Source organism: Aspergillus fumigatus, chromosome 4, assembly GCF_000002655.1.
Source record: "Aspergillus fumigatus Af293 chromosome 4, whole genome shotgun sequence".
NCBI lineage: Eukaryota > Fungi > Ascomycota > Eurotiomycetes > Eurotiales > Aspergillaceae > Aspergillus > Aspergillus fumigatus.
Window position 1 is genome coordinate 2,050,460 of NC_007197.1, and position 18,503 is coordinate 2,068,962.

General features: G+C 51.4%; 9 protein-coding genes across 9 annotated transcripts; 2 read left to right on the plus strand and 7 right to left on the minus strand.

Moving 5' to 3' along the window:
* Positions 1 to 87: 87 nt before the first annotated feature.
* On the minus strand, positions 88 to 1,065 carry AFUA_4G07870 (putative 2-hydroxychromene-2-carboxylate isomerase; the record flags this gene model as incomplete). Its single annotated transcript, XM_746945.2, has 4 exons — positions 849 to 1,065; positions 690 to 789; positions 350 to 633; positions 88 to 291 (listed from the first exon to the last, which is right to left on the minus strand). The coding sequence occupies exons 1-4, from the start codon at positions 921 to 923 to the stop codon at positions 88 to 90; spliced, it is 663 nt and encodes a 220-aa protein (XP_752038.1). The 5' UTR covers positions 924 to 1,065.
* A 452-nt stretch (positions 1,066 to 1,517) lies between these two features.
* On the minus strand, positions 1,518 to 4,365 carry AFUA_4G07880 (protein N-lysine methyltransferase family protein). The gene is made up of 4 exons (XM_746944.2): positions 3,842 to 4,365; positions 2,644 to 3,781; positions 2,313 to 2,562; positions 1,518 to 2,262 (listed from the first exon to the last, which is right to left on the minus strand). Exons 1-2 carry the CDS (start codon positions 4,327 to 4,329, stop codon positions 3,154 to 3,156), a joined length of 1,116 nt encoding a protein of 371 aa, XP_752037.1. The 5' UTR covers positions 4,330 to 4,365; the 3' UTR covers positions 1,518 to 2,262; positions 2,313 to 2,562; positions 2,644 to 3,153.
* Positions 4,366 to 4,511: 146 nt separating this feature from the next.
* Positions 4,512 to 6,189, plus strand: AFUA_4G07890 (uncharacterized protein; the record flags this gene model as incomplete). The annotated part of the gene is made up of 2 exons (XM_746943.2): positions 4,512 to 5,791; positions 5,842 to 6,189. The coding sequence occupies exons 1-2, from the start codon at positions 4,715 to 4,717 to the stop codon at positions 6,187 to 6,189; spliced, it is 1,425 nt and encodes a 474-aa protein (XP_752036.2). The 5' UTR covers positions 4,512 to 4,714.
* A 388-nt stretch (positions 6,190 to 6,577) lies between these two features.
* Positions 6,578 to 9,006, minus strand: AFUA_4G07900 (Zn(II)2Cys6 transcription factor; the record flags this gene model as incomplete). Its single annotated transcript, XM_077804598.1, has 9 exons — positions 8,753 to 9,006; positions 8,659 to 8,678; positions 8,519 to 8,602; positions 8,135 to 8,445; positions 7,647 to 8,070; positions 7,288 to 7,597; positions 6,998 to 7,212; positions 6,887 to 6,950; positions 6,578 to 6,828 (listed from the first exon to the last, which is right to left on the minus strand). Exons 1-9 carry the CDS (start codon positions 8,802 to 8,804, stop codon positions 6,578 to 6,580), a joined length of 1,731 nt encoding a protein of 576 aa, XP_077660744.1. The 5' UTR covers positions 8,805 to 9,006.
* A 258-nt stretch (positions 9,007 to 9,264) lies between these two features.
* cym1 (pitrilysin family metalloprotease cym1) lies at positions 9,265 to 13,310 on the minus strand. Its single transcript, XM_746941.2, has 2 exons — positions 12,681 to 13,310; positions 9,265 to 12,595 (listed from the first exon to the last, which is right to left on the minus strand). Exons 1-2 carry the CDS (start codon positions 13,064 to 13,066, stop codon positions 9,784 to 9,786), a joined length of 3,198 nt encoding a protein of 1,065 aa, XP_752034.1. The 5' UTR covers positions 13,067 to 13,310; the 3' UTR covers positions 9,265 to 9,783.
* A 226-nt stretch (positions 13,311 to 13,536) lies between these two features.
* AFUA_4G07920 (uncharacterized protein) lies at positions 13,537 to 13,922 on the minus strand (the record flags this gene model as incomplete). Its single annotated transcript, XM_746940.1, has 2 exons — positions 13,537 to 13,690; positions 13,792 to 13,922. The coding sequence occupies 2 exons, from the start codon at positions 13,920 to 13,922 to the stop codon at positions 13,537 to 13,539; spliced, it is 285 nt and encodes a 94-aa protein (XP_752033.1).
* A 299-nt stretch (positions 13,923 to 14,221) lies between these two features.
* AFUA_4G07930 (taxilin) lies at positions 14,222 to 15,532 on the plus strand (the record flags this gene model as incomplete). The annotated part of the gene is made up of 4 exons (XM_746939.1): positions 14,222 to 14,434; positions 14,496 to 14,659; positions 14,714 to 14,957; positions 15,026 to 15,532. The coding sequence occupies 4 exons, from the start codon at positions 14,222 to 14,224 to the stop codon at positions 15,530 to 15,532; spliced, it is 1,128 nt and encodes a 375-aa protein (XP_752032.1).
* A 493-nt stretch (positions 15,533 to 16,025) lies between these two features.
* On the minus strand, positions 16,026 to 17,066 carry AFUA_4G07940 (NAD(P)H-dependent flavin oxidoreductase; the record flags this gene model as incomplete). The annotated part of the gene is made up of 1 exon (XM_746938.1): positions 16,026 to 17,066. One exon carries the CDS (start codon positions 17,064 to 17,066, stop codon positions 16,026 to 16,028), a length of 1,041 nt encoding a protein of 346 aa, XP_752031.1.
* Positions 17,067 to 17,537: 471 nt separating this feature from the next.
* AFUA_4G07950 (uncharacterized protein) lies at positions 17,538 to 18,326 on the minus strand (the record flags this gene model as incomplete). Its single annotated transcript, XM_746937.1, has 2 exons — positions 17,538 to 17,905; positions 17,963 to 18,326. 2 exons carry the CDS (start codon positions 18,324 to 18,326, stop codon positions 17,538 to 17,540), a joined length of 732 nt encoding a protein of 243 aa, XP_752030.1.
* Between the last annotated feature and the right edge of the window lie 177 nt (positions 18,327 to 18,503).

The following is an 18,503-nucleotide window of genomic DNA, read 5'->3' on the forward strand; positions in this document are numbered from 1 at the left end:
TACGATACCAATGGCAAGCAGTATCGCGAATTGCGAAATAACCACTGAACCGACCGAAGAGCGACAGACTAGACATCATATCACACGCTAAAGCACCGCCCGGAAACCTTTATCCAGGCTGCGATCCAACCCCAAGAACTCGGCGACTTGGCCCAGATGGTCAATCCCCCAGAACCCTTCTGTCTCACCCTTGGGGTTGGTGCACTCGAACCAGGGAAGCCCAAAGGCACCGGACTTGAATGCGCGATCGGTGTTAGCCAACAAGAGCGATTTGGCCTCGTATTGGCTCATCTGTTACCGACGGTCAGTAAAGCCAGCAAACGAAACGCGGTAACAACAATCAACACACAGCCTTGAGGATCTGCTCTGTGCTATCCTTGCCGAGCACTTTCTCCAGGACGGGGCCGAATCCCTCAGGTTGTCCGATCTGGCCATTCCCTTCGACCCAGTAGGACTGAAAGAGCGCCTCGACAGCTGGGACAAAGCGTTCCGGCGCCTTTTTCGAGATGGCGCACAGAGCACGCTGGGGAGCCACAGTTAGGGCCGGAAAGCCTGGCGGCGTTTTTTCAACAATGGGAACGGAGAAGTAGCGGGCCCAGCGGCGCCGTTCTTGGTTGATCCATTGTGCCTTGTCTGGAACACAATTAGGTATTGACTTGGGCATGTGTCCTCCCTGGAGAAAGACTTACTCTTGATCTGGATGGGTGGTGTACTCCCGCATGCTTTCAGCAACCCACCCAGAAAAATGGGCACATATGTAATATCGCACTTGGCAAATGTGGGAGAATGCTTCGAAAATGTTAGTAGCAGCCTCTTAAGACGTCGGATGCGAGTGTGCCATCACTCACTTTCAATACATGGAACGCAATATGAGCAAATGGGCTCACAACGTCGAAGTAGAGCGTAATCTTGGGGGCGGCCATACTGTGCAGTCCAGGTAACGCAGTCCGTTACGGGTCTGTCTTGTAAAGCCAGAAGCAGATAAGTCTCTTTATACAGTTCGTCAAACGCGAGTAGTTATCATGAGTGTTGTGGCATCTGATAGTTACCACTCCGCATATGCTGCTGAGTCATGGTCAGTGGGACTGCCGAGGCTATTGCCATTGATGCTACGGAGTACACCGTTACGGAGCACTTCATGGTCTCTGATGTAGACGCCGTATACAGACTTCCCGGCATGTCCAGGCCGCGGTTTCCATCTCCATGGCCATCTGAATATCTCTACGCTATTAGCCACTTTGATGCTTGTACGAGGAGGCATTTTAGGCATTTTCTAACCCCGAGAGCACGGAATCATGCATCCGACCACTGCATCAGGAGTCCAGGACACAGCCAAAGAAAGCTGGCAAAACGCCAATTTTCTACCCTTGTGTCTGTCTCAATGAGGAAGTGCGATGCGAGTTGAGCCCTGCTGACGAGATAGTGCCTTCTGGTCGCGTCTCACTCTTCTAATGACCAGGTCACTGGAAGCCGCATGGCTTTGGTCGTATAGTATACTTGAACAGATCAGCTTCATAGTCACAGTTTCAATAATTTGATAAGTGCCAGAGAAATAGAAGACGCTGAATTGAAGTGATCGGTAATCAGTATCAGCGCAGTGCAATTTGTTGGGCTTCGAAGGTTCCAAGCCGTTGCGGATGTCCGATGGTAAGGACATGCAGTCCTTTCAGGATACAGTGACGGAGAGGCGTCGCCATGCAAAGTATTACCAAGCCACTCGTATGGTGCTTACTGCCACGTTTGCAAAACAACTCCGCGAAATTCATGTGTCTCCCCGGTTGTCAATGAGAACAGCAGGTGTGACCAATTTGAGGAGCCAAAACTCTTGATGAAACATAGATCTTGTACGCTTGACTGAGGACCGTCTCGAGAAGCAGCTCCCCCAACCCTATTCCGTTCGACGGCCCTCTCTGCCAAACAGAGGTCGAGCTCTGTGTGCGCTTACAGTCATAAGAACGGTATTAGAGTGGTATCTGGTGACGGATGGGCCATCCAAGAAAGGCCACTAACAAGACGGCATCATTGCGGATTAACGAAGGACGACTTGAAACAGCAAGGCAGAAATAGGAGGAGCTTCCCTGGCCGAGAAGCATCAACAATATGACTTCATTGTATGACAGGTATGATCTTCCGTCATTGCATCGCAACCTCGTCATCATGATCCAAATCCTCTACTGTGGCGCTCTCGGCCCAAAACCCGGCTGGCGCTCGATATATCAGATCCCAGGGCCTCCAAAGGATACGCAAGCGACAAATATCCTTCTAGACTATCTCAGCTCGGTTGCCGCATACCGCTAATAGTATTGACTCACACGTTGTGCACCTCAGTTGGGCGATGTCATCCAACATTCCGAATGAAGAGGGAGACTTCCCGCCGAACGATGAGCAACAGGACGGTTCGAACGTCGATCGTGAGATTATGGGGGTCACTAGCCGAGGGACAGCACCGCGCGTGTCGCGACGGAAGCGGTCCGAGTATGCACGATCATGGAACCGATCCAGTTCTCGACGACGCGTTGGAGAAACAGGATCCAAATATCGTTCTCGATCCAGGCACTAAGTCTTTTAATTTGAGACTCTGTCAGCTTGGCTGTCTTTGTTGAGGAGATTGCACGGCTGGACGAGGGCAGGTTGCAACCAGACATGTTAAAAATTACAGTACTCAGGCGCTGGTATGGAACAACAACAGCAGGTCTCAAACAGAATAATTGAAAACCACGAAATGAATGTCCAATTTAAATATTGCGCAGACGCTGCGCCGCACTCATACGGTTGGGGCGAATCTGACTATTACTAGTCTGCCATCGCTATTATGGCCCGATGCGATTTCTTGTAAGGAGTCGACCTGGAGATCGTTACTAGCCCTGTCTTCCTGAATTCGCCTTGTCAAGTGAAGAAGAGGTAAATGCCACGTTCAGCACACAACCGTATACATGGCCAGTAATTTGCGGCAGCGTCAACTGAGAAAGGCGGCATGAATCTGTCAGAAGACCCCGAAACAAGTCATCCAGGTACGTGTGTCCAGAAGCTGGCAAGAGTCGGTATACAATATGCCGGGTTCCCCTCTCGGCGGACGCGTTCGCCGCGAGGTAGGCAAGTTTTTTGTTGCTCGTTGTTTGACCCCGTAATGCATCACGGAAAGGGAAGTATCTTTCAGCTCGCCATAATGGGCTTGCTTACGCGCGAGTTCTGTCTGTCTTTTCGTCCATAGCAGTACAGCTCAATCTCGTCAAAATGGTCATATTGAGACGGAAGCTGCATGATGTCCTTATGCAGACTGAAAAGATTAACTGAGTCCATCAGGCTGAAAAATACCTCTTCGCTATCATGTCGTCTCTTTAAAGCCACCAGGACTACAGCTCCAGGCGATATCTGGACCAAACGGTCCAGCACATCGACCAGTGCCGGCAGGCTGTCCGCGTTGTACGTGCAATCCGAAACAAGAATGAGGTCAATGTGGCCGTCACATAAATCGCCCGGCAGCTTCTCATCCCAATCAAGTGGTTGATATCTAACCCGGGACAATGGAGCTGGCCTTGCAACGGCTATGTTTTTCATGACAATCTCCTCAACTTCATCAAGATCTGTAAGTAAAACCGAGCAATGCGGGACGAGCTCTGCTAGCGCTATACCCACAATACCGCAGCCAGACCCCAATTCAATGACGTGAAGAGGGGCGCTGCCTTGGCCTTGTAGCAGGCTCCCGAGCAGAGATGCCGCGGACCCTGGAGTCTTAGCGATAGCTTGCTCAAGGTATATAACCGATGCGATAGCTGCATCCCTGCGGATGCAACATATGTCTTCTTAGAACGATAACCAGATAGGGATTTAGAAGCCTCACCAGATGTGCCGGGCAATGCTGTTGCCGGTTTCCTCCCATATCCGGAGATCCAATTGATCCTTTGGGCGGAAGCGTCGCTCGATAAGCTTCTCAGCCACAAGAGACTCTGACCCTCCAAACGGCGCGCTCCACCCTGATATGACTAGAGGGAGTTTAGAGGTGTCGAGCAGATGATCTGAACCAGGTGAGTTCGTCCGTTGATGGTCAGTTGCGATTACACCTAGCACGATAGCCTCCTGAGATAGTCTGGCAGAAAATGGACCTAAGGATAGCGGAAGCTCGCGCCTTCCTGCTTTCCACTGTAGGCTGTCTTTATACAGGATCCTGTCTGAGCCATTGGAACTCAATGTCACCTGCAAATCGATATCTTGTGCTAGAAATGCATCTCCTAGATCGGTGGTGATGGATATGAGGGCAGTTACAGTGACGAGCCCCGCTTTTTGACTCTGAAATCTAGGAGTCTTAAGAAAACGAATGTAATACACCATTTTTCAAATCACAGACGGACAAATGATTGACGGCCCTAGGGAGGTGGATTCTGGTAAATATTTACTAATATGGATGATTTGAAAGTTAACTGTCCTAATGATGGCACGTGCCGCTGACTAAGCTGCCAAGTCCGGAAATGACATCGCAGAGCGGAGGCGGTGCCCTCATTCCTGAGGCAGTGAGGCACACCACTTCCCAACTATCGCATGCTGTCTACACGCCATATGGACATATCGATGGGGCTGACGATCGAGCCACCAATTGCCGATATCATTCATTCCATCGATTCATTTCGATGTGATTCTTTTGGGACAGACTTAAAGCATCTCAAAGCCTCCGCCGTTGCCTGAGCGTCATACCCAAACGGGATACCTTATCATCAAAATGATGCGACCCAGAGACCCTCGGGTCCGTCAGACGATCAACCAGATCTCCCACAACTTAGAAACTGCGAACGAGACGGCGCAGGAGGGACTCTACGCATTTTCGCACCACTATATCCTACCTTGTCTCTCTTCGATTGGAAACTGCATCTACGCATGTACGGCCCCGTGTCTTCCTAGTCGGGAGGACCATCTTCGACGTCGAAGACGAGGACGTGCGGAAGCCAGCTTTGACTTTTACGATGATTGGGATAATGATGATGCCAATGACAGCTTGCTTGGATGGGGCACGGACGAGCTCGACAGGCTGCTGGCGGGGAGCGGCTTGACGCGCGGGGGCGCCGAACAGCCACGCAGACAGCGTAAAATGAGCTACGGTACTCGAGGTGCGAGGCGCAAGAGCAGTGTTTTGGTACCAGATAATCGAAATGATCCGACTGTTATTCCAAGCTCATCCTTCCTGGGATTCTTGGAGCGTTTCCCTTGGAGACTGGGAGCGCGAGGGCAGAAATACCGCCCATCCGCTGCGGATCTCCAGGAACATCCTACAGGCCTGCACCGGCATGTGCCAGAGGATGAGCCCCTCATGGAGTCTGCCGAAGAAACGGAGGAGCAGGACCTCTCCGGCAAGAATGGGCGGTACCGCAGTGCCACGCAGACATCCCGTGAGACCGTAAACTCCTTGAGCTCGAGAGGGGATTTGATCCCTAGCGACGAGGAGGAAGATGCAGTTCCTCTAGATGACGAATTTGCATTAGCATGGGTTAGTCGCCGAGGAACTGGACTAGACTCGGACGATCAATTGAGCGACAAAGTTGCAGGGATGAAACGGTCCATGTCCGGAACCTTTAGTTTCAGGACTTCAGCTTCGAGGGAATCCCAAAAGAAGAAGAGTCGGTTACGAGAATCCCAGAGTCCTAACAAGGAGCATACTGGTGAATACCGCACAGCGTCCTTGGTGGATCTAAGAAAAGAAGAGGAGCAAGCAGAGTTAGAGGAAGAAACAGACGTAGCTTGGAGACGGGCTGCTGCGCGAAAATTGGCTGCAAGTCGTGGCCTTGATCAAAGCAAAGACAAGGTATGCCAGTCGCCATGAGTTTGAGCCGCTCTTTCTCACCCGGAATGTAGCGTTCACCGTCATCTTATACACAATCTGGGCCTGGTGTCTCGGATGTCCCTTCTACATTCCCGGATTACACCATCGTAGGGTCAGATGAAGCCCGTACTCTTTCACCTACCCGTGAAGTGGTCTCACGTCGCGAATCCGACTGGCGACCGCCTACGAATTCCTCCCAAACCGAACCTTTCCCCCCACTACCCTCGTCTCTATCAGTGACTGGCCCGTCCGAAGACCATTCCATGTCCCCAGGAACACCTACTGAAGTCCTGAGCAGCGCCTCGAGAGCTGCTGGTCAGCCAAATTCGTCCAAGAGCCATGGCAATAACGCCTCTCACGGTTCAATCGGAGAAGATTAATATCCTTGCTGCAGGAGCTGTGTACCCGCTTCGGCTGGAAGCTAATATATGCCAGGACTACTGGCAGTGGTGATTCGGACAGAAAGCGGCTGGAAACGCTTACATTCAAATGGGCCAATTCCATAGCATTGAGCCTGAATTGTACACTATGATATGATTAACGATCAGCTATCTTATACCCAGTCTTCAAGAAGAACAACCAGTTACACACTTGGTGTACTGAAGGATCAATTAATCTTTTTTACAGATCTCAACATTGCTATGTTCGGCTTTGTCCTTAGCTTGTGGGGTCCAGAACCTTTCAGATAATCGCTCAGAGCAGAGGAACAGAGATTGCCATACCACCGATGGTTGGATGCCACTGTCGCCGATATTGTTCGACCGGCTTTCATGGCGGCGCTTGGGAAGAGTCATCAAAAAGCCAAGGCGGGTTGGCTAGATTCATGATCTGCTGATCAAAGATGGTCCACGAATAATCCATATTCGGCGCCGGGAACGCAAAATCAGGTCCATTGTCCGGCGGGGTGTGCATACTCTGTATTCCTGACTGGAGCCGTTCTGCAAGGACGCCGTGGATGCTTAGTGTAGACGGATCGCTCCGTTTCAAAGTGTTCAGCTGGGTTTGGATCAGACGGAGATCTGCAACAAGTAGTGTTAGAATACGATTTCAACGCCAGGCTAATTGATCGCGCCGTACCATCATGATGTGTCATGCCGTCCTCGACTCCGCGTAGCAAGAGCATAGCTGCCCAGGTTATCATCTAGATTTGTTAACTTGGCCCAAGAAGGGAGGTGAGGACATGCTTACAATCAGATCCCAGTTCGACCAGATACTTGAATCATCCTGCCGCAATCGCAGGACAGCGCGCGCCGACATAAGAAGCTCCTGCCGTTCGCTCGGGGTGATGTTCGCAGAGCCCAGGTCGAAGCCACGAGCTGGATGGTAGATTGATAAAACGTACAGCTTGTGGAGATGGTACTGCAAGAGAATAAGGATACCTTGACGGTCGGACGGGGAAGGCTCTGTGGACATAAGCACGATACGTTAGCGTTGGCTACATCCATCGCTAGTTCTGTCCAGCAAGGGAAATAACTTACGCGACGCTCCGTTGTATTGAACCAGCCACTCATCAAGTTTCTTGGCCCACAGCCGAATAACTTGAGAATCCTTGTCTGTAAAAGGCGTACCGACCGAGGGCACGGCATCTGAATCCCTTGCACTCACGAAGGACCATATAGTTGGAAGTTTCCGGCCCACGAAATGGTTAAGGCCTTGATGCATCATCTGTGAGAGGCCGCGAAATGCACTGTCATGTTGGCTATCCAAGTGTTGCAGAGCCGGTATGGGTGGCTGTCTGGGAAGAAGGGGATAACGCATGTGCATGGAGGCATGTTCTATGTCGATTACCTAGAGCCATTAGAACGTAGCCTGAGATCAAACAAAGGATACTGCAAACCTGAATGCCAGAGAACAGACGACGCCAATCATATGTTGCGTCTTCCAGGTTGGACGGGCAGTGGTCAAGTAGAAGCCGGTACGCGAGGGCTATCCACTTGTCTGTAGTTTCAATGTACGCTTCGCAACTTAGGCTGGCCATAATAAGGCCGAGAATATCCTGGAACACCGTATGTTCGGCACTTGAGGATGAGGAGATATGGCTTCCGGTCCAGCCAGAGGTGCCAGGCCGTGCACTTGGAACAACAAGCTCGGAGATCGCACTGCAAATAGCTGTGAAATACCCCCCTGCTAACGAAGCAAGCTCCGGTAGAGGGCTATGCACGGCCGATATGTAGAGAACCGAGGCAAGCAATAGTGGTGAAGGGGAGACCAAGACACTTTGATCCTGAACAAAATGAAGTAATGGAAGGTTGTTTAGAAATCTAGGTTTTGAGTCAGTTCGCACACCGAGAAGGGACAAGGGAAACAAAAGTATGGGCTACATACGAGATCCATAAACGTGTGACGACCGCATATGACCAGATATTCTGATCCTGAGGCGGACTGGTGATGATCTTAAGACGCTCAACAGCTTTCCAAAGTCCACGGGAAGACACATCGTCAGACTCTTCCTCCAGGTCGGGGTCGATGGTCAGCAATGAAGACCTGTTTCCCTCTTTACCAATGCCTAGCAGTGACTCGATCCGCTCCAGACGCCCGAGGATAGACGAAGAATCCTGATCGGGAGACGAAGGATGATACACGAGCGCGCCCTGCACACTCTGTGACCGTTCAGGGATTGATTGGACCGCTGCAGCCTAGAGGGTGTCAGTATGCAATGGAATTTCCTCAGACTTTCCAGTGAAGCACTGAGGCAAATGCGATCAGTACATTTGATCTAGGCTTGAAGATACATGGAGCGTTCGTATGACGACAGCGACGACATGGAGGAGCCCCGTCGACTTCACATTTCATCTTGAGGTCCATCAGTACAATTGGCCCATTCTGGTTGACAGTCGGTGCAAATTCACCTTCAACCTACGACAATTGACTGTAATAGATCTCATCAGTTTTCATCCAACACTCATCAATCTACTTTACCACAGGGAATTCAGCTGCACCTACCGCATGCCTTTGTCGGCTTGGGGCCCAGGACAATGGAGCCCGTTCTCTTCATGGCGCTATACACATGAATCCCCGAATAGCATGATTTTAGTGGAGAACCCAGCCGAGGCAAAGGAGCGGGCACTTTCCTTACGCCTGGGAAACGTTTCTTTTCAAGTTCATCTGAAGTAAGCGATGATGAGAAAAATATAAAGTGATTGGGGATGTTGAGGGATCTAGAGTACAGACACGTGAGAGGGGGGTAAAGCTGGACAGTAAGGTAGACGCTGTAGACACTAACCGACCCCGTAGACTAACTTAGACCTCCTCTTCTTTGATTTAGATCCTCTCACGATTCGTCAGTTGGTCAACAGACCCCTGATAAGCCAAGAGTACTCTAACGAGAATTGGAAGTTGGTTGCAGAATGCAATTACAACCCCCGTTTACCGCTTCTGGTCTCTTTGGAGTGCTTATTTTATGAAAAGTACGGAGTAACTATAACGCTCGGTCTGATGGTCTATAAGACTTCAGCAAGTCACCCGCTGGCCCAGGTAAGCGGCGTTCAAGTTTCAACTATTTACGAGATAATATACAAGCAGTTACCAGCTTGCTCCAATTTTAATTATGTTCTCGCGTTTTTAGTCCGCCCTGCGTAGGCTGACAGTTCAGAGAGGGTCTGAGAAACGGAGACAAGAAGTGTACCTCGTGGGTTCACATTCTTATTGATCTTGCGCTTACTCCAGGCTTGAGAGGCCAGGAGGACCAGCCATCTACCGACCATGGCGATCAAGATCGAAGACGGGGTCGAGATTTGTTCTTGAGACGCGCTGGAACGATGGAGACGGGAAAAGGAAGAAGAAAAAGAAACAGAGGGAGTGAAGGTGGTATACTATACAGGAAGATGTCTATATACAAGCAATTTGCCCCGCGGACGCCATAATAAAGGGTCATTATAATGATACAATAGGGGGCCCCAGAGGTTCAAGAAGGGGCCCCAAGGTTCGGGGTATCATGCTCGTCTAGGCCAAGTCGTTGCAAGACCGTCTCAACTTTAAGCCGACGCCACGGCGCCATCTTGGCTCAGGGGATCGATTACCGGCTCGCCTGAGGCATTCATAGAGAGCTTCCGAACTTCCCAGTCGTCGGAATCAGCCCAATCCTTCTTCTCGCCGAGCAGACAGATGGATTGCCGAGAGCCTTCAACCAAGAACTTCTGAGCGACCTCGTTGACATCCTTTGCAGTCACATCGAGCACTTGCTCTCGCCAACGTTGGTCCATTTCATGGGTAACACCACTCATGAAATACCTGGCACCCTCCTCATCGACACTCATAGGAGCATCAAGTCCCTGGAAGATGCCCAGCTTGGCCTCAGCAAGTTCGCGGTCTGACCAGGCACGATCCCGAGCAAAGATCCCACTGTTCTGGAAGACTTTGAGACTGTTCACTGGATTGGGATCCCGGTAGCTGGTAAAGGCGAAGAATCCCTTGATAGGGCCGTTGCTGGCCCCCGCGCCATACGCACCTCCCTTCTCTCGGATTTCAGGGTGCAGGTATTTGTGTGTCAGAAGTTGAGAAAGGACGCTGAGAGGTGCACTAGAGGGATCAATGAAAGGGACCGTCTGCATAGCAAGTCCAGAGTAGTAAACCTTGTAAGGCAGGTCATAGAACACCCGATTAGCTACTGAATTCACGCTGGTATGATCAAGTGGCGAAGTGGGAGACCTATTACGAGGTAGTCCTGCCAGCCATTTCTGGAGCACAATCTCGTTCTGCGATGCACTGCTGGGCTCACAAACCATGCGAACACGGAGGCCTGAGCCTTTGGAAATAGCAAATGACTGGATCAGCCGGAGCTTATCGATCAGCTCAGCAAGACGTTCTGGAGAACTCTCCGCGTCGCGGAGGAGGTTCGCCGTAGCTTGCAATTGCGCCAGGCCTGACTGCTGTTCCTGAACCCAAAAACTCCGAGACAAACCAGCCGCTGCCGCATTCAGGGCGTAACGATGGCCTGACCCGGCAACAGCGTCCAACGCGCCGTTGGTGGTCATGCGCAGTAATTCCTGGATCATGGCGGGCGCATGCGGGCTGGTGAAATCTGTCTCAGTGACGAGTGTAGTAAGAATCTGCAGCATATCCGGAATGTTGTTGTCCAGAGCATATCCTGAGAACTGCAGGCCCTCCCTGAATTTACCCAACTCCGTAGGAGAAGATGTGTGGAGAGTGGATGTTGTGATTCCGCCGGTCTTCAACTTTATCAGATCTTCCCACTGTTCCATGGTTTTGTCTCCAGTGCCTAGTCGCATGATACAATCGTTGAACAGCGGCAATAGCAATCGCAGGTCATCCGGGAGCTCCTCGAAAGAATTCAATGCTTGGAAATATGTGAGCCCATTTGTTGGGGCTTCGCGCCAGACGACGTCTATATCGTCCATCTTGGACTCCCGCACGGGTTTGCGTTCCTTCTCCCTGGAGATATCCTCAACGCGTAGAGAGGGTAAGCAGCTCAAATCGGCGTTTTGCGCCTCTTCTTGAATCTTGAGCAACTGAAGCTCTTCTTCAGCAAGCGCAGAGACAGCCTGCTCAACTGAGCCATGGCGTTCAACGAGCTCACTTAGTTTCTTTTCCTTGCGCACCATTTCCTGATCATCGAGATCTTTGTTATACGAGGGAGTTCCCACCATCGTAAATGTCAGGCAGTTATCGTTCATAAGATATTTTTGCATTAATGACTCAAGGTAGCCTCCTTGTTCATATTTTTTCTTGAACTCATCGATGACTTCATTCCAAGACAACTCCTTCATAGGGTTCGAACCATTGAACCATGATGAAAGGGTTTTCTCCATGACACCAATACCAAAATTAGCCGTCTTGTGTCTCAACGCGAGTTCAAGTTGATGAAGGAAGCCTTGGACTTTCTCATCATTGAACCCGGAGGAAAGAGACTCCTCGAAAACCCTTTTGATAGTCGACTTGACCTTTGGTGCGTCCGCTTCGCTCACGCCAGTAAGACCGACTGAAAAGATTGGCACTCTACCAGAGGAATCAAGGCCCGTGTTGGGAGTAAAAGAAGACCCTAACCCACCCTCGATCAACGCACGATACATTGGCGAACCATAGCCATCGAGGAGCAAGGAAGACAGAATTCCGACCGAGAACGTCTCGACGACGTCGGTAGTGTCGCCCATGTACCAAGAGGTGGAGGTCTTGTACTGCTTGTCCTCACTGGCGAATGTGTCGATGGGTCCGGGAACAGTGACATTCAGGGGCCCGCGACTCAGGTCCAAGGGCAGCTTGACATCTGTATCGGCCTGTCCCTTTTCAAAACCATCCAGTACCTCACCGATCTGTTTCAAGTGTACGCTCAGAGGCATGTCTCCGTATGTCAAGATCTTGGCGTTACTGGGATGGTAATTCCGCTTGGAGAAGTCTACCAGCTGCTGGTGCGTCAAATCGGTGATGTACTGAGGGTCTCCGCCAGAGTTATTCAGCGACGGGCAGATACTTTCACGGTATTTGATGTAGTAGAGATAATTGGCATCTGATATCTGTCCCTTCATTTCGTTGTAGACGACACCTTTGAAAACCACATCTTCTGACTGCAGGTTTCCCTTGGATTGCTCTCCCTGGGTTAGAATAGAACGAGGGTCCTCTGGTCCCAGCCGCCAACCCTCCTGTCTGAAGTCTTCTTCTTTCAGCAATGGGTGTAGGGTAGCGTCCAAATATACTGATAGTAGGTTTTGAAAGTCCTGCCGATTTGTTGTGGCGAATGGGTACGTAGTGTGGTCGGCGGAGGTGAAAGCATTCATAAAATTCGACAATGACCGCGGAAGCATCTTGAAGAACGGGTCGCGAATTGGGTATCTGCAATGTGGAGGCATATCAGCAATAAGTCCGTCTCGAAAGGCGCATTTATACTCGCGCAAGAGTCGGACCGAAGCTTTCTCACTTTTCACTTCCACACAACGTGGTGTGCTCCAAAATATGTGGTACACCAGTCGCATCTGGGGGGTTCGTCTTAAACCCAATACCAAAGACATTGTTCTTATCCTCCCTAGCGACATGAAGGTAATCTGCGTCTGTCTTGTCGTGCTTTAACCGTACTGCTGTAAGGTGCAACTCTGGCACATGTTTCTTCTCCTGGACTGTAAACCCATGAAGTTTCTCCCCGACATTCGGAAAACTGTCCAAGCTAGTGACGGTCGACGCAGCTCTCCGAGATTGATTCCATGGAGTGAGTGTGCTGCTGATTCTCAGCGACCGACCACAGACTGGCTGCCTCGAGACCGGTATTCGGCACTTGCATTTACCTGCCCCTGAGAAAGAGCGCAACATGGCGTGGACAATCTAGAAAGAAGAGACCGCCTAGCTGCAGCAGTCTATAGGATTGTGAGCTTTTCTGTCTTGTAGGAGCTGTTACCCCAAATTATGGAACTGAGATAAGGAGATCGTTTAAGGGTGCAGCCAAAAATGTCCTGGTCACTCTGATCCGACCAAAGATACCTATGATTAGACAGACAGAGGCGTTTGAAAGGGGACGATAGAAAAATGCTCCACCAGATATATCGATGTAAGTGAATCGAAGGATATGAGGGCAGACCAGGCCGTGGCTACTTTGGCCGATGCCAAGATCGAAGATTTCAAATCGGGTTAGTGCCGGTCAAGAGCGCATTCCCCCTCTTACCTACGCTCACAACTGGATTCAATTCGATCCATTCTCCCCGGCAAGGTCCTCGAAGCTTCTGCTCTGCGCGTCCGTCTTTCATCTCCCAGACCTGCCCTCATTCTCCGGAAGCTCCCGCAGCCTATTCTCTTGCTTGAAGGTCTTCTATCGTCTGGCAGAACTTGGTGCAAAGATCGTGGAGATTCAATCCACCGCGTTCTGCCAGTCTCGAAGGAGAAGGCCACCTAGGTTCTCCGCTAATATAGGTACTCTGTGGGTTTTCGGCTTCGACTAGACTAGAGCTCGATTATATTTCTTGGGGAGTGCTGTTTTACATTCGTGGTGTTCCTGCCTCCGCAAGCCGTGTACCGAAAAGCCACCCATTTAACGGTCGTACCGCTTCTCGCCAACCTTGCCATCTTCGCAATTTTCGGCATCCGTGGATCGGCCACGCGACCACCGCCAACGAATCCGCAAATCGCACCGAATATTCGGCACTGTTTCAGCAGGAATCGGAGGCCATGTCATCTGCAGCAATGTCGAAGAAGAACAAGGGGAAGAAGATGGCGGATCCCAATGAGACGTCTAAGCTACTTGCTGCCAAAATCTCTCAGCTGGAGCAAGATGCTGCTGGGGAGAAAGATCAAGAACAAGAAATCGGTTCGTTATGCGGCCTTTTCCTCGCAAAAATCCCATGTGCACCATGAGTTTCTGATCGCTACGATACTTATTGAGGAGTTGACACTAACCGGCACATACGGACAGAGCGTGAGGTCAAGAAGGCTACCAGAGATTTGAACCAATTGCTCAGCAACATCGAGTCCCCCATGACCAGACTGGAGACTGTGCACAAGAAGTACACCGAACTGTTGGCGGACATGAAGAAGCTGGATCGCGACTATGCCAAAAGCAAAAAGCGGGCCGATCAACTCCAGAAGGACCAGGACAAGGGCAAGTCGGAACTGAACAAGACTGTCACCATGAAAGATAAGCTGGAGAAACTCTGCCGAGAGCTTACCAAGGAGAACAAGAAGGTCAAGGTGGGTTGATTCGGACTCGACGGAATCGTCTATTTCAGCTGCAGGAGCGTTGGTCTAACAGGCGCATGTTCGACAGGATGAAAACAAAAAACTGGAGGAAACCGAGAAAAAGGCACGGCTGATTGTGAATGAACGGCTTGACTCTCTGTTGTACGATATCCAAGATGTCATGGCAGCGAAGGGCAACCCGCGCAACGAAAAGCTAGATATCGACTTGGACGAGGCGTAAGTCTACTGTCATACGGCCCATCGGTTTAACCGCTGACCTTTGCATTACAGTCTGCGCGCCAAAATTAAGACCATCGGCGAAAAGTTCGAAATGCGAGAGTTGCATTATAAAGCGCTCTTGCGCAGCAAAGATGCCGAGATCCAGTGCCTGACTGCCAAGTACGAAGAACAGCGCCGCGCTGCCGAAAATGAAGCGGCCCGTTGTCGTGCGCTCAGTTCGCAGGTGTCTACTTTTTCGCATACCGAAGCCGAGTTGCGTAGCCAACTAAATATCTACGTTGAAAAGTTCAAGCAGGTATGCTTCGGCGTCCTTTACCAGGCCCATCATTTCTGTTACAATAGCAGGTAATAATAATGTCACAGGTGGAGGATACACTCAATAACAGTAATGAACTGTTTCTGACATTCCGCAAAGAGATGGAGGAAATGTCGAAGAAAACTAAACGGTTAGAGAAGGAGAACCTGACGCTCACGCGCAAGCACGACCAAACGAACCGAAACATACTGGAGATGGCCGAGGAACGCACGCGAAACCATGAAGAGTTGGAAAAGTGGCGAAAGAAGAGTCAACATCTCGAAGCGCTTTGCCGGCGAATGCAGGCCCAGGGCCGTGGGCAGGGTCTCACAGGCCAGTTGAACGGCGACGATGAGGGAACAGAGAGCGAGTACGACGAAGACTACGAAGATGATGAGGACGACGAGGGTATCAGCGACGACGAATACGAGTTGGACAATTCGGAGAACGACATCAACGGCGGCCGTAGCGCTCCCCAGGCGACTGAGAAGCCTGTCTTTGGGCCACCCCCGCCACCTAACCTTCTGGAAGCGCGAGCGAACGGAAACAAAGCCATGATCAACGGATGCCACTAAAGGTTCTTGGTCCTGTCTAGTACCTGATGCATCGTATTTCCCTCGTATTCTATGAGTTTCCTGGCGTCCAATGCATAGAACGGCGTATATGCGTTGCGAGACGCTCGTCGCCCACCCGGATATGACTCGATCCGCCATGAGTATTTGATTTGGATGGCGCATATCAGGAAAGGACGTGTAGCAGCAGGCGTCTCGCGCCTGAAGGCTCGTTTCAGCATAGTTCAAGCCAGGGTAATGGAGACACCATTCGTGTGAGCCTCTCGTCTGGCGCCGCCGACCTAGTCTGAAGTATACCACAAAGCATGTCTCGTCATCCACAAGGTTTTCCATTTCGTCCGTTGCATCCGTTCTATGTTATTGCACATGTTCCTGTACTTGTACATGCCGAATGAACAAAAACCCTATTGATAGCTTCAGGCAATCATGAAATGCATTCTTACAACATAGCAGATTCCGAAAAGGCATCTAAACTACGGAACATACAGCTAAACGATCATAGCTTACTTGACGATCCTATAGTATACGACGCTCCTTTTTTCAACATCTCGGAGGCAACCTTGACCATCTCGCGCACAATGTCACCTGCAGGCTTGATCTCTGTGATGCTGGCCGAGACATCGCCCATGAGGAAGGGCATATCGACCTCCTTCTCGTTCTCCAAGTCGTGCATCATCGGGACGATGCCCTTGGCCGTCAAGTCGGCGATCTCCTGGGGCCGCTTTTCCCAGTCCTTGATGTAATCATTCGGCAGCATCCGCAGTGGCCGTCCGCTGACAACAAGGGTCCGGTGCGTCTCGCCGTACCGGGCCCTGACCACAGCCTCCTTGTGCATCCGGCTAGCACCACTCTCCTCGGACGCCACGAACCGTGTACCTACCCAAACCCCGGACGCACCCAGCATCAGCGATGCCGCCAGGCTGCGACCGTCGTTAATTCCGCCCGCCGCGACCACCAACGCCGGCTGACCCGTCATCGGGCTCTTATACCGCTTCGCGACGTCCACGACGGCCGGCACGAGGACAGAGAAGGGGATGTCGCCCGTATGCCCGCCACCCTCCCCACCCTGCGCACAGACAATGTCCACCCCGCGCTGCAGCGCCTTCTCCGCGTGCCTCGGCGCCCCGACCATATTCATGACCAGGATACCGGCGTCATGGAGCCGCTTGATGGTGCGTTCGGGCGGCACCCCCACGGCAGACACGAAGAGCTTCGCGCCGTGCGAGATGACAACCTCGATGAGCTCGTCGAGCTGACCGTGTGTGTAGTCGTGGTTCGTGGCGCGGGCACCGCCGCCGACCTGCGGCAGGGCCAGGTCCACGCCGAAGGGAAGAGATTTGTCGCGGAGCAGAGATTTGAGTTCCGTGAGCATCTCCGACAGCTGTTGTGGGGTGTAACCCAGCCCGCCGATGGTTCCTAGTCCGCCTGCGTTGGAGACGGCGGCGGCGAGGGGGGCGCCGGATGCACGCGCCATGCCTGCCAGCAGGACGGGGTGCTGAATATTAAGGAGGGAGCAGAGGGGTGTGTGAACGGACATTTTGAGCTTAGATAATGGACTAGGCGTATCAATTCGTCTTTAAAAGTATGCGTTGTCTTGTCTTTGTGTCATTCCTATTCTTGACGGCTGGTGTAGAGAGGGAAAGGAGGGACCTAGACTGAGAAGCAATCGTTACGGCAGACGGTTGGAAAAACAGGAAGGGATCGAGTAAACAGAGAGGTCATACTAATTATATACAAAGCCAGCTCTCAGGAGCCTCAGAATCATTATTCACCCATAACTAATGACCGAGCAGAGACGAAGCAGTAGTTGTGCGGACTTGTGCCTGTGAGAATGCGGGGAAGTGGAGGCCTCAAGCAACCGGACCGAGGCTGAAACCTGCAGTTTCGCTCCGACTATCAACAATACATATCTACGTCTACCATTACCATCTCTATGGCTTTCATTACTTCATATGACCGATATGTGAACAGGCGCGCTAATGATTTGTGGTATCCTTGGTTCCTTGCATCATCGACGGAATGCCGAGTCCGCTGGTAACTCGTGAGGATTTTCCTGGCCCTCGAGCTCATGCACGGTGCTGTGGCCGTCAAGTTCACTGACCATCTGACTGTTATCTTTATAATCTGTGATGGGGACCACCTGTGGCCCCGAGACGGCTGGCTGACGTTTCGTTCGGCGACTGACAAGCCACCACACCAAGAAAGCGATGAGGGCTACTCCAGCCACGCCACCGACTACGCCTCCTGCAATGGCTCCTGTGTTTGTCTTGGAGGACGTATCAGGGGGTTGAGTCGATGTTTGCGTTGGTGATGCTGCGGATGTAGAGCTCGTCGACAGTGTGGATGTTACGGAGGCAGTTGATGTCCCAAAGGATGCTGGAATGGTACGTTAGCATTTCAACCAAGATTCTAGACGTCCCTGCAGCGATGTACCTTTCCCCAAAGAGACAACCGGCAACAGAGTCTCGGAGCTATCGAACTGATACCCCGGCACCGCGCAACCATCACTGTTTGAACTCGTCCCGAAGGCTGTTGTCCCATTCTCACAGCAAAAGTATCCGTAATAATTGTACAAATTCCACGTCTCATTGGCGCATTTCGGCGTCTCCAAAAGCAGCTGCGTGCAATTCGCGGCGGATGGGCAGCAGTTCACATTGTACTGACTTGGACATTGCGAGCCCGCGGGACAACAGGCTCGAAAAGGGGGCATGGTCGCACCACAATCGACTTCTGTGTCGAGACAGGTGCCATTTTTGCGAAGCGCAAACCCAGCAGGGCCGTCTAATACGCCAGACATTGATTGTGGACTTCGGTCGACGTGCCGTGAGGGCGTAGAAGCGATGGCAATATAAAGGGAGGATGTTGACCAGCGTGGATGCTTGGAAGCTCACACGGTTACCGCAGAGGATAGTACACAAGAGTCAACTGTAACAAACAGAATTCGGCCCCCAAAATTCAAAAGCAACTGGAAATT